Source organism: Alligator mississippiensis, chromosome 2, assembly GCF_030867095.1.
Source record: "Alligator mississippiensis isolate rAllMis1 chromosome 2, rAllMis1, whole genome shotgun sequence".
Lineage (NCBI taxonomy): Eukaryota > Metazoa > Chordata > Crocodylia > Alligatoridae > Alligator > Alligator mississippiensis.
In genome coordinates this window covers 198262332-198285450 of record NC_081825.1, presented here as the reverse complement: position 1 = coordinate 198285450, position 23119 = coordinate 198262332, and the positions used below count along the sequence as shown (strand labels likewise).

Genomic DNA, 23119 nt, shown 5'->3' with positions numbered 1-23119 from the left:
CCAAAGTCCTTAAGCACCCAAGAAAGCCTCTCTGCCTTCCTGTGAATGTACTGGAGTTGAAAGCTATCTGTCAGCCATGCATGGCATTCATTCCTGTACTCAGAGGATTGATCATTCAGATATAACTGATAATATTATAGTGATGTTTTATACCAGAGCATGATCTCTTTTCTTTTTTCAAGAATTTGCACATCACTGGAACCTGTATTTTTACCATGAAACCACTTTTCCATTCACTTCCCCCACCCCAGGCTTCCAAAATGTCCTTGCAGGCTACTTCATGCGGCAGTTAGCTAGTGACCACAAATGGCCAGTCAAAGATATTTTACAGGGTATCTCCCACAATTGGGGTCCTTAATCATAAGAAAAGAAATTCAGTTCTTCCACTGATATCTAAACACCAGAAAAAAACATATGCTGACCCACCACTAGCATTGATATTGAGTGTTACAGGAAAGTGCAGACAGTACTCAGTCAGCTATGATGGACTTCCTGGCACTGGCTTGGTCAAAGCATTTCTGGTTCTTAGACCTGATGAATCTCCAGTCATCCTCCAATACTTACTTCACTTTCCAGATATAAATCTTCCGCATAAAGAGACAGACCCTCTAGTTAAACCCAGCTTCAATATACCTTCTTGTGTAGATGCTGTGTAACTAACCACCACTTCACTGCACTACAGAGATCCCCAGTAGAAAGTACTCAACTTACGTGTTCAGTAAACAGGAATCTGTGGCCTCAGTTGGAGATTACACAGAATTATTTCATGTAGCAGTAGCCAGATTCCTTAAATTCCTTTTTTGCTTCCAACACCTATGCAATCCAGCCACTACCCATATGATTACTACTGGGTTTAACGTCTCCATGAGTCCTAAAGCATCACAGAATGCGTCAAGAAATAGATACAATAATGCATCAATATTCAGGCCCTCTGTCACTAGAGCAGAGCACAGAGTGAAGATGAGTTGAGAGGCTGTGACATAGATATTTACACGGTCCAGTGGGTGGCAAATTGGCTTAGTGGTCACACCCAGAGAGTGGTAGTAGATGGGTTGGTATCGACCTGGAAGGATGTGGGTAGTGGAGTCCTGCAGGGTTCGGTCCTTGGACCTATACTCTTCAATATCTTCATCAGTGACTTGGATGTGGGTGTGAAATGTACTGTGTCCAAGTTTGTGGATGATACTAAATTGTGGGGTGAAGTGCACACTCCAAAGGGTAGGGAACGATTGCAGGCAGACCTGGACAGATTGGAAAGGTAGGCAGTACACGATAGGATGCACTACAACAAGGACAAATGCAGAGTGCTGCCCCTCAGGTGCAAAAATATCCAGCACACCTACTGGCTGGGAAGTGACCCTCTCAGCAGACAGAAATGGAAAGGGATCTCGGAGTCATAGTGGACTCCAAGATGAACATGAGTCGTCAGTGTGACGAAATCATCAGCAAAGCCAACTGCACTTTATCAGGCATCAGCAGATGCATGACAAATAGAACCAAGGAGGTGATACTTCCCCTCTATGTGGCATTGGTCAGACCACAGTTGGAGTACTGTGTCCAGTTTTGGATGCTGTACTTTAAGAAGGATGTGGATAACCTCGAGAGGGTCTGGAGGAAGGCCATTCATATGGTTAGGGGCTTACAGGACAAGCCTTATGAGAAGAGACTGAGGGACCTCTCCACAAGAGAAGGCTGAGAGGTGATCTTGTAGCCACGTACAAATTAATTAGGGGGACGCAGCAAGGGATTGGAGATGCTCTGTTCACCAGAGCGCCTCTTGGGGTAACAAGGAACAATGTCACAAACTGACAGAGAGCAGATTTAAGCTAGATATCAGGAAAAACGTCTTCATGGTAAAGGTGGCCAAAATTTGGAATGGGCTTCCAAGGGAGGTGGTGCTCTCCCCTACCTTGGGGGTCTTTAAGAGAAGGCTGAATAGGCACCTGGCTGGGGTCATCTGACCCCAGCCCTCTTTCCTGCTTAGGCAGGGGGTCGGACTCGATCTGTTGAGGTCCCTTCCGACCCTATGCATCTATGATGATTTTGTAAAGACTCCAGTTGCTCTCCCCATCTAAGAAATTCTCTACTTTGAATGAGGTTGCCACTTTGACCCCAGCGGTGGCAGTCTGTGAGCTTAGTGCCTTCCAAAATTGCTTCAAAGGATAGCTAAAGCCTTGGGCATCATGACAGCAGTAATCTGAGAGAACACTCACAGTGTATTTGATATCTCATTGCAAACAAGGTTTTCCTTACAAACAGTGAGGTTATATTTGACCCCACAGAGAGATTGTAGAACTCTCCAGTTTTGCTTCTTCCTACTTCAGAGAGTATTCAAATGCTACTGGGTCCCGCTCAAGAGCTTTGAATATTGTATGCATGTCTGACATCAAGATTGCTTGTAGTATGTGGTCCTTGAAATGACCAGCTCTACCAGGACTCCAAAAGGAAAGGACCCAAGAAATTAAATTTCTTGCACAGAAAAGGTTTACTTATTGGACTTCCTCCAGCTCTGCCTTGTTAACTACCAGGATCTATTAGCAGTTTACAGTTTTTATTCAAAAGTGGGTCATTTCTCCTGACCTAAGCTCCAGGCTTCTGTGGGACTGTAGAGACAGGCTGAGATAACCTATAAACAAGAAGTAATGGTAACAAAACTCCATCACAGGCTATAATAGATGAGTCTGATACTGGCACTCAGTCCAGGATTGTGATAGTCACAATACACGAGGCAGCCTGGTAACAATTATAACAACACAGACTTGCTTCATATTATTACACCACGTCAACATAGGTGATGCTGCTTGCCAGACTTCATGAGGCTTCTCCAAGTCTAGCTTTGGTCACTTCTTTTATTTTATTTTTTACCTACAGAACAAGAAAGTCCTAATACCACCTTCATGTCCTCACAGCGCTTAACTTGTATCTGAATTCTGACAGTGTCTCAGGCTGTTCACAAGCTTTCCACCATCCAGATCATTAAAAATAAACTGCCTGGAATGACATCTTGAGCCTAGTAGGACCATTACCAGGTACAAGAAATGGTACCTGGTAATGGCCCTGCAGGACATGGAATTACACATAAATGTCTTGAAGCTCACAGCTATCAGAACCACATGTGTAGCACTCCTCCCTGTCCTACAAGACCCAACCATAAAGTTATTGACAGACAATACAAAAGCCGTACATAAGCAAGCCTAGTAGCACTCATTCTTACACTCTCTGCAGAAAAATAATGAGACTGGAATTGATATCATTTGCAAGGCTGTATACCTCCCTGGAATCGGTCTCAACTTGGCAGACAACCTAAGGAGGCAGTCTCTTATGACCTACAACAGGTCACCACTGAAATCCATCACCAAATTAGTATTCCAAGAGTTAGAAGTGTGATAGGCTTGTTTGAGCCCAAGGACAGTGCTTGGGACTGATGGGACTGATGTTGAATGCCTGCCTTCTACAGTAGAATCAAGGCCTCCTATGCACCTTCCTGCCAATTCCACTAATGTCCAGGGTGTTTGCTAGGTCAGACAAAACCAGGCAATTCTGGCTGGCAGGCTTGTAACACAACTACCCATCAGGCTCCCGCACTGCCCAGACCTGCTGTGGCAAGGTCAGGGTCAGGTATTCCATCCAAACATGGAGTCACTGCAACTGACATCTGTGGATGTTAGCCAGATGAACACCATTGAAAAGTAACTGTTCCTCACACATTCAGGAAATCCTGGCTCAGAGCAGGAAGATGTTGTCTGCCAAATGGAAAAGATTCTTGATACAAGCAGTCCAACACATCCTACACGTTTCATGCTGTAGTACTAAAGTTTCTTTAGTATTGGCTGCATTTGAAACATTTTAAACTTTCATTTAGCTCAGTCGAATTCCATCTGGCAGCAATATTTTCATGTCATCCACAAAGACAAACACTCATTCAAGGGTGTTGAAATATCTTATAGGACTAATGAAGGCTCTATCCTTTGGTTAAAGAACCAGCAGGGACTTCAGTGTCCTATTATGAGTGCTCCATCTTATTCAGAACTCTCTTTCTGGTAGTTATCATTTCAGCCAGAAGAGTGGGTGAGTTTCAGGTACTCATGGCAGAATGCCCAATATATCTCATTCCATAAATTAAAGGTTGTCAGGAAGAAAACAGGGCAGGGTGGCAGCTTAAAGACTAACTGGTTCAGAGAGGCATAAGCTTTCAAAGGTGACAGCCTACTTCATCAAATGCTGTGGCCTACAAAAACGTATGCCTCTCTGAACCAGTTAGTCTCTAAACTACCACCCATCGGTTTTCTGTCTATAGTAACTTTTTTTCTGAAATGCTTTAGTTCAAGTAGAAGGTGTGACCTTCCCTCCATCTGCTCTCTTGGAGTCCTGAGCTACAATGAGCTCTTAATTCTGAGAGAAGATTGTAGCTATTCTAGCCTTTATGCTGTCATATAGAAGCACAAAGAAAAATGGGCGTATGCTTGGCACAGATGCATATTGATATTCAGAGCTTGACACGTGAAAGGGTATTTGCACACTTATCACAATATCTCAGAGAACTACACTTGTGGCAGGATAGGTAAACTTCCTTTCTTCAAGATGTGGTGCTCTCATATATTCCCTAATCTGAACTCCTGTCTGCTTCAGAGCCCTAGCCAAAGGCAGAGCAGTGTGGCACCTTAGGGTGCACATGTGGTTTGCAGCAGCTCAAAGCAGTTCGAGGCACTGCAAACTGCATGTGACACGTGCCAGCATTTGCCGTGCTAATTAGCGACACAGCAGGGACTAGGGTTGACACTGGGAGATCCTGGTGTCAAAAAAGAATCACCACTGAAAAAACAGTGTGGTGCACGCAGCAGCAGAGTGTACTGCCAAAAACCAGAGCCTGGCTGGCCAGAACCATGCTTTGGCTGTCAGCCAGGCTCTGAGCAGCTGGATCACCATCACTGCTGCCCCAGGAGGCCCTCAGAACCACAGGTAAGGCTGCGGTGGCCAGCATGGTTGCTGGCCCCAACCTCTCCTACCCCACCCTGGACAATTTGTCCCACACCAACCCTACCTGCAGGGGCATGCGCAGCAGCACAGATTTGTGCCACTGCTATTTTTGCTGCAGCAACTGCATGCCCCTGCATGTGGGAATATGCCTTTAGAGACTAACTCATTCATAGAGGCAAAAACATTCATAGGCAACAAACTACTTCATCAGATGCTGTGAATGGATCCGCAGAGAGCAGGAAATGAATGAATATTGTATTTTCAGAACGAATAAAGTAATTTAAATACAAAGGATTCATTCTCAGAAATGAATAAAGTATTTTAAATACAAAGATTAGGGAAAGGGGGAGGAAAGGATGGGGAGAGGGGATACTACTGAGAGAGGCAAAGGCAGGTTGAAGAGAACAAAAACAGTTAACCCACTGAAAGACACAAGGGTTATAAAAGCTAGTTCAGGCAATGGGATAAGAATTCAGTCTCTCTCTCAAGACCATACTTAACACCGTCCAGCCTGTGGGTGATTTCTCCTGCTGCAATTTTGCATTCAAGTTTGGTTTTTAAAGTTTGGCTTTTAAGAACAGCTACATAGTGGTGGACTTTCCAGGGAGATTAAAGTCTTCTGTCACAGGTTTTTGTGTCTGGAATCGATATTAGATCATTATATGTTTGATCTTTCATGTAGGGATTGGCCCTTCTATCCAACATAAGTAGTAGAGGATCTCTGTAAGCAGGTGATCGCACGTATGACATTGGTAGAAGAGCAGGTGCATGAACACAGATGTTATAATCTGTGTTCCTTGGTGTAGGGATGATGTGGTCTGTGTTCATGAAGGGGCACTGCTGGCATCTGGGTCTATAGCAAAGCCTAGTGGTTTAGTGAGAATTGGAGTTAGGGTAAGCTATTGCTGGAGAGCTGTCATTTGAGCTTGGGGTGCTGCCTATAAACAAGGACAGACTTGTCTCCGAGGCTGTCTTGAGATGGTCATTACCTTTCAGGAGAGGTTAGAAGTCACCTCTACATGGGAAGATCTAAGATTGTTGTAATGGTGGTTAACCCCACCCCCTTTGGCAGTGTGGCACATACACAGTGAAGAGAGCTCACTGCACATGTGCCACCTCACCATGATCCTGGATGCCCATAGGCTCTCTGAGCTTACTGGCATGTCAGACCAGCTCCTGCTGGAGCACCATGTATGCTATGAGCTCTGAGCTTACCAGCTTGTCAATGGTGCACATTATTGCCCTTAGTCCTTCCCCTCATCTCCTTACTCTCCTGCCAGTTCAACTGTAGGGGCAAAGAGAGGCTCGGATTCTGCTTTCATGCAGCTCCAGAGCCCGGGAGCTGAGCACCATCACCACTAGTCCCCTCCAACTCAAAAGCATAAGGTGCATGGACACCAGAGTTGGAATGCCTCTAGTCAACACATCTAAAATAATTTCTGTAGACAGTTACTGTAGATAAGCAACTATTGCTTTCCATTCAGAAATGTAAAATACTGAGTTGGTTCTTAAAGATGTGAAAAAATATTTCTAAAGCCCATATAGCTTTTTGCTTTTAGTACACTTTTATTACCTAGAAAACACTTGTCACTTTTCTTTCTCTGACAAGTATATAAACATAACAAAGAAAAGGGAGGTATCTGATGTAAAACTGTTTAGAGTTTTAGATTAAATATGGTGTAGGTTATTTTGGCTTGGAGTGTATTAGGAGCAACAAAGCAGTCTGTTAAGCACCATATACTAGAACAGCTGCCTGAATGAAAGGAATTCAGGTTTCTATCATGGAAGTTATTTCTCCCTATAACTTTTTAATTTGTTAAACATTTTAAAAATTGAAATATGTACATTTTTCTACAGTACCTTTGCTTCAGCACTCATATAGAAATAATTCTGCTCATATGCACACATGTTTTATAAAGATAAAATCAAAAAAGGTGCAGGGAACTAATAGAATGAATAATAAATCTGCCTACAGACATATTTTGGAAGGCTTAAGTAAAATAGCGATAATGGGTAGGTGGCAAGTTTTTTTATAAAGAGCATGCCTGCCTTGAATTTCATTGCAATTCAAGCTTGTAATAGACTTCTCACCTTTCATGGCTGTTTTTTTTCCAGCTTTGGAAACTACAGTTGATAGAAATCCTGTGCTGAAGAAGGCTGTTGTTTGACACTGAAGGCAATTATACACATGCTCTGGAAGTGGGGGGGTTGGAGGGACGCTTTAATTCGAGTGGCTCTGAGAGATGCTCTAATTAAAGTGCTTGGAATGTCTCGTGTATCAGCATCCCCACACTTCAAAATGGTGCTGGGGACGCTTTATCTAAAGATCATTCAGTGAGCTTTAGATAATGCACCACCACTGCCATTTTTGAAGCGCGGGTACACTGATACACAAGACATGGGAGGCTGCTGAAGTGCAGTAGTTGCCACGCTCCAGCATACTCGATTAATTGAGTGTTGTAGAGTAATCAAGTCTGCTCTGAGCACACCAGAGCAGTGTCCCTGCTAGTGTATAGGCACCCTGATACTCAAGCATTAAAAATAAATAAATAAGATTATCTGTTGTTAAAACATAGTATAAAAGGCATTAATTCCATGGGCTAATACTTAGACACATGAACACAGCTTATTAAGATAGTTAAAAAGAAAGGATGAAATCTATTTCTTTCTAGCTAAGACATTTATACAGATATCGTTTATTACCAGTAGTGTGTCCACCCATTTTATGCACTACCCCTTTTATTCTGAGAATATACCATCTTTCATAAATAAATACCCAGCTAGAAGAAATATACTCATCAATTCAGCTTAGGTGAATGCAAAGGAAATTCCAAAATTCTGTAGATAATATGTCAGTCATCCCAGCCAACCTTCAAGTCACAAATTCTGCTAACAAACACAGAATATATTTAGGTTCAGTGTATGTTTCTAGTAAGTGCATACTTTAGATATGTGTCCCATTCAGCAAAGGGTGCATTATTCTGTTCAGCGTTTAATTATTTTGGTGATGATAAAGGGAGGAAGGTAAGAATGTTGGGGAGGGGGGAAGGATATGAAGGAGAACCATAGAACTCAATGTGGAGTTTGCTGCTGAAGTTATTGTAGTCAGGAACCTGAAAAAAAATTTAAAAAGGATTGGATGTTTATATGGATATCTGTTACATCTACAATTGTTGTTAGTAATGACAGACTTTGTGGAAGGAACATTAAATTGTGTGCGTCAGGGCTTAATTCAATCTCTGTGACTGATGGAGATTAAATCTAATGTTGGACAGCAGGTCAACATACATCTGTCTACAGCTGGAGTCTTATGCTTTCCTCTGAAGAGTCTTAGATAGGAGACTGGACCAGATGGTCTTCAAGTCTGACCCATCATGGCAAATTCTTACTTTTCTTGGTTGGAAGACAGACAGATGCCTTTCCTTCTAGAATGGCCATCATTCCACCTGCCTTGGGTAGGGAGGTTAGAGGTACATGAATTGTAAAGATCCTATGTTGACTTTCCCAGTGCTGTAGATTATGTTGAACTACCTGCTTGAAATTATTCTGGCTCACTTTTGCTTGGAGGTAAGTAGAACTGCTTAAGTCTCGGATAGTATTTGAATGCAAAGTTACTGGTAATTTTTTCAAGGTGCTTCTGCTTTGTGTATACTTCCTTCCACCAGTTCTAGCATAGAGGTAACCTTTAGCTTAAGTTACTTTACTGTAGTTTATGACCTGTATAATATAATGTTTATCCTTATTTGCCCCACTGTTGGCTATTGCTGATAGGATAAAGTTCATATTTTACTCAGAATGAAGCAAGTAAGTCTTTATATAACTACTACTGAGTGTCTGAATACTAAGCTAGCATACTATCTTAACTTCTTAAGTTTCAGATGACAGTGAACTGCACACAAGTGGTACTTTAAAAGCGTCAGATAAATCAACAATGGAGCAGTTAGTAGAAAGAGCCTGTTTTAGAGACTACCAGCGTTTGGGGCTTGGAACCATCAGTAGTAGTTCTTCTCGCTCAAAAACAGAGTATTTAAAAATAACTGCATTGAACAGGATGTATTCACTTTGCAGAAGGTGAGTTCACCAATTTGTTTTTGTATTTACAAAAACACATGCTATATTACACAGTGCAGTCCATATAACGTGATTCATCAATTCAGAGAGCTTATTTTGTGGAAATTATACTCCTCTTCAAATTTGTGGCCTAAAAGCTTGTAACAGATAACGTAAAATAATCATAGCAGTGATTGTCTGTCTTTGCATCATTGCATATTGAACTACTAATACATGTGTTTTATAGATCTATAATTTCCATTTTTTATATTAAAAAGTTGAATTTATATACTTTAAGGGTTTATTTTCCTATCAGGTTATGGTAGATATGTACAATCAGTTCACTTTAATATTACTGGAGCTTACATAAAACTCCTGTTCATGATCTGGAGAACAAGCAGTAGAAACATGTATATTTAATTATTTAGTTCAAAACAAAAACAAGCAAATGAATCAGTTGTCAGAGTTTTTAGAAAATGTTCATCATGAATGCTAAAAGCTACATATGACGTGAACGAATGAATATTATTAAGAAGAGAATTCATAAGCCTTTTTTAATTGGGAAAGTTCATTGAGCTGTACTATCACGAAGCTAACCATATGGAAATGGGATACTGCTTCCACGCCCCCCCTCCCCCAGTGCTCTCCCAAGTCAGTGGAGGTGGGGCTGCATGCTAGGCAGGCAGCAGTGCCTCTCCAGCTCCCTGCCAGACTGTACGCTGTACCCCTGCATTTCCAGGACGCCATTATAATTCTCAACAGCTGGCCGGGACCTGCCTCTGAAATCCGGAACTGTCCCAGCTAAACCAGTATGTATGGTCACCCTAACTACCACTCTCCACAAAAATGCTGTTTAACACAGCAGCAGATGTGCAGAAGTCACATCATAGGAGCACTTGCATCTCCTAAAGCCAACACAAGCGAACAGCTGTTTTAATTACAGAAAATGAAATTGCCAGTATTTTCATGGGGAGGGCACAAAAGAATACTAAATCCAATCTGTTTGCTTTTGTCCAAAGTAACAATCTAATAGCAGCATTTTTGTTCAATCACTAGTGAATATGATGCAAATTGAGGCAAATAAATCCATGCTTTGCTTTAATTATGCCTTAAAAACTTATCTTACATTTTTGTCACTAGTTTTGGAAGTGTGATCAATGTCCGTTTTGTTCGCAAATTGCAGGATCTGATTGGTTATTTAATACCATGTGGTTTTAATTTTTTAAGAAAAAGACCATAACCACTTTTGCATCCACTCTATGGCAATATATTTATTAAATGTCAAAAGATTTCATTTATCCTGATTTTGCTTCTCCTTACCAAGCAAAACCAATATTGTATTTTATAGAAGAAAAAGCATTCTTTAGTAACCTCTGAAATCTCCCACGTACTATTCTTAACTTTCAGTTTCTGTCAGCATAAAATTGACACGTCAATTACATTTTCTTTTTAGGAAAAATGAAAAAAAAATCATATTGCTTGAATCCTTACTCATTTATATAACCAGAGACAATGGTTTTGTCAGATTTTCCCTTTCAAAGCAGTGATACCATGAAAGCTGTCTTTGTTTTATATGGTTTAAAATACTATATAACTAGCAGTCAGTAATGGGCTATTCCACAACTTTCTTACTAAAATATTTAAAAACATATTAACATGGATCAGTTATCATCAGTGCCAAAATGTTGATTTTTGATTATGATGTTTTAATTTACAGAATATGAACATTCTTGCTTTTAAAATGGCAGTGTCTATATACTATCAACGTGGTCAAATATGAAAATAATTTGTGTTCTGCTTTATTTTAATTGTCCCAGTGGTCTCTTCTGTTTTCTGGGTCATTCTCAAAGAGCTGACTCTTTTCAAATGACACATGAAAAGAAAATTAGGAGGGAGAAGAGTCAACAATTAAATTAAGACTATAAAGGAAGGAGAAAAGGAAGAAGCAGTCTTTGAAATTATTGCCGAAGACAGTTGTTTTTTAAAAATTCCTGAGCACTTTTCAGCTAATTAAAATATTAGCCAGGACTGTTTTATATTAGAAATAAAAAGATTGTTTTTAAGAGACATTGAATGGAAGTACAGATACCGGTAAAGACAATTGCAGAAACATAGAGCCAGAAGGAAAGATTCCTTTGCAAATAAGTTTCTCTGTTTAATTTTTTCCCCCATGATTCATACAGCTATCCTGGGCTTCTGGTAGTACCTCAGTCTGTGCAGGACAGCAGCTTACAGAGAGTAGCTCGTTGTTATCGTCACAATCGCCTACCAGTCGTCTGTTGGAAGAGCTCAAAAACCAGTAGTCTTCTCCTTCGTGCTGGGGGCTTTTATGGAAAGGGTGTGGTTGGCCTCTTCAAATCTCAAAACACACAGACTACCGGTAAGCTGATGCTGCTACACTTTCTTGAATGTATTTTTTTTCAGTTAAATCGTTCTTTTTCTTTATATAGTGTTTCCATGAATATTTTTTTTAATTTACAGCAACCTAATGTGTTTCCTTTAAAGAGTCTTCTCTCACATCCACTTGCCTTTCCTTGTATTACATGCAATGTTGCTACCATTAACAATTGATTCCATAGACAGTTAGAGCAAAACAGTACCCATTTGATATTATGATGGCTTTGAGAATAATTTTTGTTTAATTTTGAACAAGCTTTTTATAAAACATGGATGTGAAAGACCTCCAGAGTTCTACTTGGACTCTTCAAATGAATTAAAAGACTTCTGTTTCCTGTGTTCGCCACTAGAACAGTGTAGGCACTTTCAGAATAGAGTCATTTTTTAAGAGTATCAGAAGAAACAAATCTTATTTTAGAGGGAAATGGATTGTGAAGGATACATTACTCATAATTTTCACCTCCCGCGAGCCCCATAGCACAACTTCAATTCTTCCTTCTTTTTTCATTGCTCTTTTCTTTGGGTTATCTGGAGTTATAAAAGTTACAAAAGTGGAATTGGATACCTAGCTGAGGAACAACTAAGTATCCAGTTTAAATAGTCCAACTCTAAATTGAGCTTGTGACATCACATAAGAACTAGGGGGTCTTCTCAAGATGGATGGAATCAGTACATTGCTCAGAAAGCATGAGAGGAAAACAGAGAAATAGATATTCATCCAATCAGCAAATAAATTCTTCAGTCATTAATTTTTTTCTGCCTCTGCAGTTGGGACATATACGTAGTCAACCTAATGGCTAAAAAAAACCTATTAGGAGTATTTCACTTTACTGAATAGTTTGCCCTATGAAATTTCTCAAGAGGCAGTGTCAAAAACAGAGTACAAATCTGTGCAAGTTCATAAAAATAATGAGTCATTCCAAGGACTCATGAACAGAGTAGACTGCACAATTTAAATATTTGTTTAATCCTATGAATAAAGAAATGCTTAACAATATATCTCTCTGAAATAACCATAGAAAAATTAAACTTGAATTTATTTATGTATATGAATAGTTTAAATTGGTTGTAAAAAACAATTTATAGCTGACACATTTTCCTTTATCAGCTTTTCATCCTTCATAGTCACCTTTAAAACATAATCATAAAGCAAAGAGTGCTTAAACTTTGGATATATTTTGATTTGACATTAAGTGATGACAGCAGTGTTTTGATTGGCAGTGGATGTGTCTACACAAAGCGCAGTAGCCTAATTTACTACGAAGTAAGCATGTGTGTCTACATGCGCACATGCTTACTACTCAGTAAACCTGGCTAATCATGAGTAAATTTGCTACCTGCAAATGCAAGTAATACATTTACTTTCAATTAATAACGGCATAGTAACACTCGTGTAGACACTTGACCGGGAGCAAATCTGCTATTGTTTGGTTTTTTTTAAAAGACAAAACTTGGTAAGATATTTCAAAATTTGTTCTAAAATTGCTCAGTAAGGATAGTATTTCCCTTTTTGACATGACCAGATAGCCAAAATACAGGTTTTGTAGAACCAGCCAGCCAAAATTCAGTTAAATTTGGAGGAAAAACTAATGATGGAGTTATTTTTCATTCTTTTTATTTACAAGAATCCATTTTCTGGATAAAAGGAGAAATCAAGCACCCAGCAACAGTGTCCTTACTTATAGCTCCAAGGCTTTCTCAGCCAAAGCCCCAACTCAAAACCTTTCCTTCTAAGATCCTCTCAGGGCCATACAAAGGTGCCCTTTAGGCTGTATTGACGCTTCCTTTTCTGACTCTCATCTACCCTTACACTTCCTCCCTGCTTACAAAAAAAATGGCTGAATCTCCTCCCTCCATAGCTTTCAAATCCTTAGCACCCTTAGATTTGCCTTTCTTTTGGACTCAAATATTTGCTTAAGTATCTCCTTTGCATCTAACGAATATGAAAGAGTACAAGAACAAAGCTTGTTAGTATTTTCATACACATATTAACTTTCTTTAAACATACTATAGATTTTCCCCCATAAATCACAAAACTGAGAAAAATTTCCTGCAAACAGTAAATAGAAACATTTTTGCTACTCTTGTCTTGTTCTTTCTTGTCTACATTTGATAGTATCTTCATTTCTTTTATACTACCAGTCTGTTAAAGCAATACAAATTATGGAATAAAATGTATCATTAGAGGCAGAATCACAGGAGGAAGCAAAATAAGTGCAAAGGGGAAAAGAATTGTTCTTCAAGTAACTGCCACACTGATTACCAGGAATCCAGGTTCTCTGTTTCCCACAGAAAAATGGAGAACACCACAGATTTTCCCTTTGCCTTAGGAAAACCCAGATTTCTCATTGTACCAGAGAACCCCACAATTTTGTAGTTTTGGAAAGAGCTCTCTGTAGGCTGGCTGAGTTCCAGCTTGTAAAGAGCTGGGAGGGAGCAGGAGGAGGGTTCTCAGGCAGGGGGTGCCATGTGCATGTAAATGCACATGGCTGCCAGGCAGCCCAGAGAGCAGCTCCCGCAGGTAAATTTTGGGTGGGGGGGAGTTGGGCAGGGCTGGGACTGCTGCCTAGCTGGGCAGTATGTGGGGCTTGGAGCCCAGGGCTGCAATGTGCGGCTGAAGGACCCTGGCAGGGAGTGAGAGGCGGCTGCGGATAGCTCATACAGGGAACGGGGGAGAGGGGCCAGCTCCCCACCTCTGTGTGCACTCCAAGAGGGCTGGGGGGGAACCCATACCTCCCAGATCTGCATGGGGTGGGAGGAGGCTGCCCAATGCAGGTTCAGGCTCCTGCCCTGCTACCCTCCCCTGGGGCTTCTGCAGTCCAGTGGGTGTGACCCAGCACTGCAGGGCAGAGCAGGGTCATGCAGGAAAGCTGCTTGCTGCTGCAAGCCCTGCTGTGCCCTAGCAACACATCCCCTGCACACGCAACAGCAGCAGAGGTGGTGGCACAGGGTTGTGTCCCCAGTTGGTGCTGCATACACAGGGGATGTGTTGCCAGGGCAGCGCAGGGCTCTCAGCAGCAAGCAGCTTTCCTGCACAGCCCCACTTTTCTTTGCGGCACTGGGTCACACCCGCTGGGCTGTGGAGGCCCCAGGGAAGGGCAGCAGGGTGGGAGCCCATGCCCACAGCCTGCCCCGCCCCCACCCCGCTCACACATCATGGGAGCACAGGTCCCCCTGCCCTCCGGGAGTGCACACAACCGCAGCAGGGAGCCAGACCCCCCACCCAAGCCAGCAGCAGGGCTGGGAACCAGGCTGTACTCTGCTGCAGCAGCCACCTCCTCCTGCCAGGTTTCATCTGTCCACACTAGTAGGCTAGGGACAGGCATTATACATAAACCAGTTTAAGTGATCAGAAACTGGTTTAAACCTTTAACAGAACATAAGTTCAGTTCACATAAACCAGTTTCAAAATGGCCAAAACCAGTTTGAGATAAACCTGGTTGAATGTAGTAGTATCAGACTTAAACTGATTTGGGCTCAATCAGTTATGCAATGTCCGACCCAGTCCCCTTCCTGGTTTAAGTTAAATCAGAGTCCCCCAGCATCCCAGCATGCTCTCTGGGCTGGGCTGTCTGCTCCAGTGCAGCAGGGCTGGCCCTGCCCCCCTGCTCTCTAGCCTGAGCAGGGGTGGGGACATGGTAAGACACTGTCTGGCGTGGCCCCATTAAGGCAAAGTGGACATGGAAGGGGTTAATTTTTTCCCTCCTTCTCCTCCCCCCCACAGCAGCTGGGGTCTACCTGTCTGCCAGGGAGCGGCAGAGGGGGCGGTCGGTCGGGGCTGACAGACCTCAGCTGCGGTCCCGGGGGCAGAAGGGACAGATGAAGGAATTAACCCTGTCCCTGCCCCCTTCACCTTAATGGGGCCATGCCAGGATACCATCTAGCCATGTCCCAGCGCTGGAGCAGCGAGGGGATGGGAAAGGGCAGAAGCCTCTGTCAGACTGCCCAGGAAGAGGTTTATTCCCCACCTTCCTTCCCTATCCCAATGGCAGGGACCACAGCTGTCTCAGCATGGCCCCATTAAGGCTAAGGGGGCAGGGAGGGGGTTAATTCCCCCCTTCCCTCCAGAGGACTGCAGCTGAGGTGGAGCAGCCCCCCTTCTCCCTGCCCCCTCCCCTCCGCCACAGGGTAGGGATGGGGGCTCTGTGCAGGACTGCCTGGCCCCAGAGGGTGACTCTTCCCTCTCCTGCCCCTCTACCCCCCGCCACCACGAGGCTGGGAAGGAGGCTCTGTTTGGTCCTGCAGGGGGCAGGGAGGGGCGGGGCTCTGTGCGGCACTGCCCAGCTAGGCCTGGCCCAGCTTAGCCTGGCCACAGAGAGTGGCTGTCACAGCCGCAGCCCCTGGGGGTGGCCCTGGCCCCACAGCCCGTCCCGGCCCAGCCCTGCTGAGTCCTGGCCAAGGCAGCTGCTTGGCGGGGCCAGGCTGCAAGGGTGGGGCCACCCCTAGCAGCTGTGACTCAGTGACAGCCACTCCCCATGCCCAGGCTGGACTGGGCCAAGCCAGGCAGCCCTGCACAGAGCCCCACCACACAGTGGCAGAGAGGGGGGAAAAGGAGGAGAAGGAGGGAGAAGAGTCTTCCTCCAGCATCAAACAGAGCCCCCCTCCCTGCCCCACAGGGGAGAGGAGCAGGGAGAAGAGTCTTCCTGCAGGGCTGGACAGCTCTGCACAGACCCCCCTCCTAGCCCTGCAGTGGCCCAGGGCAGGGGGGAGGAGGAGGGGAAAGAGTCCCCCCCATCCCTGAACAGATCCTTCTCCCTGCCCTGTGGGGGGAGAGAAAGAGACCCCCTCTGGGGCTGGGAGAAGGGCCCTCAGCCCTTCTCCCAGCTGCATGCCTGCAGTGGGGGGGAAAGAAGAGAAGGAGGGGGAAGAGTTCCCCTCCAGCACCACACAGAGCCCCCCTCCCCACCCCTTGGCTTTGGGGGAGAGGGAGGAGGGGGAAGAGTCCCCCTCTGGGTTCAGGCAGTACTGTGTGCCTGGATTGCTCCTAGCAGTAATGAGCTGCTGGGGTAGGCAGAGTGCTCCCCTCCCTCCCTCCTCCTCATCCCCCCCCACCCGCAGCCACAGGGGTCTGGCTACACTCCCTCTTCCCACACCCTCCAAACCCTGCAGGCCAAGGTGGGGGTTTAAACCCTTCCTCTGTCTTACTCGGGCCTGCCTCCTCCCACCGTCCACTCAGCTCAGCTTCCCTGTGAAAGGGAAGGGAGGGCTGCTCTAATGACCCTGGGCTTCTGGCTGGAGCCACTGCAGGCATGTGCCTGCACTTCCAAAATGAAACGGGAATGTCTATTCACTTGCAAAGCTGTTCAATCTTTGTAGACTAACCTGCAAAGATTGAATCAATTCAGGTTCGGGCTTTCTGAATGTCTGTCCCTAGCCGTAGCTGGGGCAGTTCTTGTGTAGGATTTTATTTCCTGTTTGTTGTTTTTTGTTTTTTTAATAGACAGTTTATTGATAAGCTTGCTTTATCCTGTGTACTCATTCTGAGGTTCTTGCTTTTCTGTTCAGTACTTTTTAAATGGCTGACATCAAATAACTATGTTTTACAACTTCTTATGGTGGAACAATCCAAGATAATGATGTGTATGGGTAGTGTCTGAATTACTTAGGAGAGGGCCATGTTCCAGAGCTCTGCTCTGTGTCAACTCTTCTTCTAGGAGGGAAAAATCAATGCTGTGCTGAACCAGTCAATCACTCCAAGTACTCATGGTGCTTTTTACAAGTCATATTCATTCAGCTTCCACTTATGAAAAGTTCAATAAGGAACACCACTTCCGGAATCAGAGCATGTATCAGTTTTGTACAATCAAGTCAGAAATCCTTTCCTTGTACTCCTATCAAAAGCTTGAAATCACTCTCACTGCTACCTCCATGCTGAAGTCATAGCTGGCATGTTTCCTAAGCAGACTAAATAATGCACTTTGTCTGGTACTAATTGTACAGTGTTGACCTTGGCACTGAGCTTCACATCAAGTCCCATCTGACACTAATGTCCAGGTACTAGCTATATGGTGACGTCCCTCTAGGATTGGTACCAGAATTACTTGTTGAGAGATTTGGAATGGTTATCACCAAATTACTTTGGCAACCATGTGTCCTACTTCCCAAGACACTAAACTGAGATAGCTTTGAATTCTGGTGGGTCTTTAAGATAGCAAACACCTCCCTGGCCTTCATAACCATATTGCCGACTGATGTATCTGAGAACCACAGGTGGTGATTCAAATCTACAGCTATCTGCTGCAAAAGGTTTCAGAAGTGATTCTATTTACAGCCACCAATACCCACGAAACCCAGAAGTTTAAAGAAGCGGAGGCAGGCTATAGGTTACATCATAATATTTTTAGCATGGGCCAGGCAGATTTGGTACTCCAGTCTAGTGAACTTGTAAGTGCAGAAACCACCTCACCATTTCTTTCTGACTGCAGTTTTTACACTCTAAGTTAGTGATTCTACACTCACCCAGAACCTTGGCATCTAACAGTCTGGATGCTGGCTTGATGACATTTATGGAGAAAAAACTCTTCTGCTGAGATTCACAATATGTCAGTATAAAGCAGAAACCCTTCTATCAGACAGTCATACAGGGCCAAATTGAAGACGTTTTCTCACTATAGTTCCTGGCACATGTTTATTTTATTATGCAATGGGATCTGATCCATGATCCCAACAATTGTACCTCCCACCATGCCACACATGCATGGCAAGAGGTGTCTTTGTTGGGATTGGGGATCAGATCCGTCACACAATTACTACATGCCAGTGCAGGAGGAGCCCAGGCTCATAAAAAGGACTGTTTGGTCCAACTTGGGCCAACAATCAGGTGATGGTCAGTCCTGGTTCAGCCAGCCTCAGGTATGATTGGATACTGGGGCTGTCCAGGCCAGACTGACAGTCAGCTGACTGGCAAAACCCTGTGCCAAACAACTCTGGCCAGGTTACTGGGTATAGTGGATCAGAGGTTCCCAGTGCAGTGGGGAAAGGGGGTGGTTGAAGGGCTTCCCTCTCTGGGGATTTTAAACTCTGTCAGGAGCCTCTCATCTGCCACACCTGACAGGAGTGGGAAGTTAGCTCCTGCTTTTATGGGTGCTCCAGAAACTTAAAAAGTGGATGTGCAGCTGAGGCTTCCAGCTGCATGCCTGCTTTTTAGAGGTCCTGGGTGCAGTGGACCTGACTTTAGAGAGTATTAGAGATACTCTCTAAATACTGAGAGTATTAGAGATACTCTCTAATGTCAGGCTAATGGCCTCCCCACTCTTTCCTGAAAACCCAGCCACTTGCCCCAGGACAGCAAGCTGTGCAGTTCCTACTCCCCTGACCTGACCAGGCTATTTTTGGCCTTTCAACTACTCCTTCCACCCCTACCCCCCAACCTGATCCCACCAGCCCCTTTCTCTCCAACCCATCCCACCCTAAGTTACTTACCTCACTTGCCCATGCCACTCCTGGCAGTGGCAAACATCTACATGTGCCACGCCTGGTTGAGGTTTAGGTGGTTTGAAGCGAGCTACCTAAATCTAAACTAGGTGCAGCAGACACTTGTTCACGCCCTGAAGTAAATGAGGTACACAGAGCTGTAACATGGAGTTTGGTACACATGTAGTCCTTAGTTCAGCTTCCATATTAGATCCTTATTTTCATGGGCTATCGTACAATTCAGCATTGAAACAGAATTTCTCTTTCTACCTCCAAAGTCAAGAGAGAGCATTATGGTAACTGTAGTTCTTTAGGGTGTCCTGTCCACACAAGGTCCATGAGCTTTCCTCCTTTCCTAGTGACTCCGAGTCCTATTGTATGAGATTCCTATTGCTGAAGGAACTTGAGTGGTGACTGAAGCACTCTGTACTTTATGCCCTTGTCTACAAGGAATATAGGTATGGCCACAATGTACACAGCTTGTCAAAAAAGTATACATAGGGTGCATGAATATCAATCATGGAATCTGTGCAGGCAACACATCTCAAAGAATTCAATACTGTAAGGCAAATAACTATTATGTTTGAGTTTTTAAATTGTATATGGTAAATAAATTATTTTATATATTCAGTACTTTTTTTAAATGTTGAATTTTGCAAACAGGTGCCACAAAGTTACTGTATTATTTCTCATTCTGAAGGTAGTGGAAAACCATAGTATCTCTAGAATTATTCTCTGGTGACCATTGATAATCAGGCATGTTTTACAATGACCACTGAACAGTTTACTTCCTTTTTAAACCACTGTTTTTTTTCCTAGATTGAAACGCATGCAAATGAGGCTAAATAGTTGATGCATGTAACAGAAGAATGCAAAGTTTGCTCAGTATTCTCATTCACAGTCGGATATTTTAGTGCTTTAGTTACCTATGCTGCTTGGATCATAAACATACTAGTAAATATAGCATTATTTAGCTGTTTTGTATTTTTCTATATTCATTTAGCTCCTGCCTCTTTAGAATCTTCAAGCAGTATAGAACAAGAGAAATACCTACAAGCCTTACTGAATGCAATTTCCGTCCATTACAAAATGAATGGCAGTAATACTTTAACTGTAAGACCAGCAATCGCTCTGTCACCAGGTAAAATTGTAGTGTACTGTATATGTTTCTATAACTAAGAGGAAAAGTGAAACCACTCTGATTGTGTATGTGTTAGATTACCTAATCAGAATTCTGTTATTCAGAAGTGCTACAACCTTCAGGCATCTTGTTCACTTCATTTTTTTGCAAATAATATTCAAAGTGTCAAAAACATGAAAAAGTAAACGTCTATCCAAAAGACTTTTTCTCCAGCCAAAATTATAGATCAACCTTTTAGTTTTTTACATTCCTTTTTTTAGTATTTTTGGCCAATAAATTATGGATTTATGATGAAGGGCAGTTGCTGAGAAAAAAGCCATAAATCATAAAATCATAGAAAATTATGGTTGGAAGACCTCAGGAAGTCATCTATGGATGACCTCAGGAGGTCATCTAGTTCAACTGCCTGTGCAAAGCAGGACCACCCTCAACTAGATCATTCTAGCCAGGGCTTTGTCAGGCCAGGCCTTAAAAACCTCCAAGGATGGAGATTCCACCTCTGTAGGTAACCCACACTCCTAGTGAGAGAGTTTTTGCTAATATCCAACTTAAACTTCCCTTACTACAACTTAAGACCATTGTTCCTTGTTTTGTCATCTGCCACCACTGAAAAAGTAGCTCCATCCTCTTTGGAACCACCCATCAGGTAGTTAGGTAGCATCCAAACATTACAATTTATATTTCCAAATATTTTTCCTAAAGCAAAAAAAGTGCCAAGCTGTAAATGCAGTAGTTACAATTGTATTTGTATTATATGGATAAGTCACTATTATCACTGATAAATGTTTTACTCTTTTATAGCAAGCATATTAAATGCAGTTTTACTTCAAATAAAAGTGGATAAGAAACATTGCTCTATTTAAAGTTATGTGAAAATTTGTGAAGGGATTGCATATAAAGTATTCAGCTGTAATAAATAGTAGTTATTTTCTTGTGTTTTGCTTTCTTAGAACAAGTTTCATTCTTATTCCAGATATAGAGTTTTTTTGTAAATAAATTTACAGTTCTTGTAATACACTCTTTTAGCTATGTCTGAGTGAAATCATTAAGAAAATCATCACTATTCTATTTCAGTTATCATGTGATGAAACCTGGTGTAGGGTTCATGTAAAGGTAACCCTGATGTGTTAGAAACAGGAGCATGTGGTTTAAAAGTTTGTCTTCTTGCCTTAATCAGTTGGTGGAACTGGCCTGGAACACCTAAATGACAGCTTTTCTTGTAAAGTAACATCATCCCCAATTGTGCATGCTTTGTTTCATTCGTCATTATATACGTTGATGGCACTAGCTATTCCTAACCCTTTGTAATGTTGCAAATGTATATATGTTATTTCTTTTTCTTAACTGGCAGCAATTAGAAGCATTATACATGAAAAGAATATTTTTTCATTTGAGTAATGTGTTAGTCTGAATGATATTGTAGTTTTTTAATCTTATATTCTTTTTTGACTGACTTTAGGCACTGAAAGGAGGGCTTCAAGAATGTCCACTGTGTTTAAGCAGGTAGTGCCAGGACACTTGGATGTAAATCTATCCAATAGCTTTGCTCGAGGAGGTTAGTAAGACTAGCTAAAGACTAAGCATTACTGTTATCTGAAATAAGAGATATACTATAATGTTAGTAGTGAAATAAGAATTAGTCTACATGTCAATTAATTCCATTATAAAATAATAAGATACATATTAGAGACTCTTAGTTCATCAGCCATACATGACTTCAAAACACCTCTCGTATAGTACTTAAATTAAATGTTCATTCATTAATTGTTAATAGGATATTATTAGCATCCAAGCATGTTCATTTTGCATTAGAGTCGTGGCTAAATAATGTCTTAGAATATCCACATTGTAGATCAATCCATTGTTTAGTAAAATTTCTGCAATAACATCTAAACATACAAATGGATTCATCTGAATAATTTTACTCCATGGAAATTAAATGCCCACATGCTTAGGAACTAATAGATAGGCTTGCACAGGGGCATTACAGTGGGCTACTGAGTGGTGAAGTTATTGAAGTTAATTTTAGCTGCAATTTTTACTTTGTGGGATGTATACGTGAAGGAGAGAGGTCAGTGTACAGAAAGCTCTATTTATAACAAAATAAATAAATCATTTATTAATGTCTTAATAAGTTGTTACTTTTGAGTTTTGCATGCCTGGGTATTGACTGTGGGTAGCTGACATGCCCTGGGAAGAAGAAAAATAACTTCTTTAAAATATGGCTGCAAGTTTTTGGTGAAAGGGAGACAGAGAAACAGAACTGGGACACTACCATGGTGCAGTCCTCAAGCAAAGCTATTTTCAAGTACCAAGGGTGGGTCACTGTAGCATTAACAAAAGAAAAAAAGACAGGTTTTTTTGTTGTGGAGAGGGGAAGAGGGTGGTGAGGATATCTGCAGTGAAATGCAACTTACTTTTGCTGTTCAGTTATGAGCCACTCACTGCAATTTTAAATTGTACAAGTTGAAAAAAGCACTGCATAGAGCACCTTAAAATTCATTTTTAGGAATAGGAATAAAGATGCATGATCCCTTTGTCTCGGGTATCTGTAAATGGGTACAATTTGGATAGGGAGACCTGGGTGCTGTTTCTCAGTTATTGCTGCTTACTAATTAAAAGGGAGCAGTGAGAAAGGAGGGAGAGAGGCTGTCTTAACTACAGCAGCTCCATATGCTTGGAAGATGCAGCTGTGAGAATCCTGCTGATATGCAGAAATATCTGATAAATTCCATATTTACTCAAATCCAAGATGAGGTTTTTTTTCCCCCATTCAACATGGGGAGGGAAAGCAACTTGTCTTGTATTCAAGTACACGTGAAGCAGAGGGAGCCAGCTGCAGCTATAGTTAAGGCCATGGTTGAGGTCAGAGCTGCAGCCACTGCCCACTCTCCCCTGTCCCACACCTGCTGCCCACAGCCTGTGCTCCCTGATGCTTCTTCCCCTCCCTCCACCACCACTGCTTACCTTCCTGTCACAGCTCCAACACTGGTTGGGGGCCTTGCTCTGGCCAGGAGCAGGGAGCACAGAGCATGTGATGGCTTTGGCCCCAGCCTGGCCACACAGCAGCAGTGGCAGCTCTGGCCTCAACACTAGGGCCAGGGCTGAAGCTGCTGCCAGCACAGCAGCTTACCCCACTGC

The 23119-nt window shown here is 42.7% G+C and overlaps 1 protein-coding gene across 3 annotated transcripts in view; it reads left to right on the top strand.

Annotated features, from left to right (window-relative positions):
* Window positions 1-23119, top strand: part of SBF2 (SET binding factor 2) — a 487110-nt gene that overhangs the window by 414749 nt on the left and 49242 nt on the right. For 2 of the 3 annotated variants that reach the window (XM_019476810.2, XM_059722672.1), the window contains 4 exons: window positions 8850-9048; window positions 11211-11407; window positions 19841-19978; window positions 21438-21533. In XM_019476810.2, coding sequence (XP_019332355.1) covers window positions 8850-9048; window positions 11211-11407; window positions 19841-19978; window positions 21438-21533 — 630 coding nt within the window. The remainder of the gene's footprint in view (window positions 1-8849; window positions 9049-11210; window positions 11408-19840; window positions 19979-21437; window positions 21534-23119) is intronic. The other variant, XM_019476811.2, reaches the window with a different exon arrangement.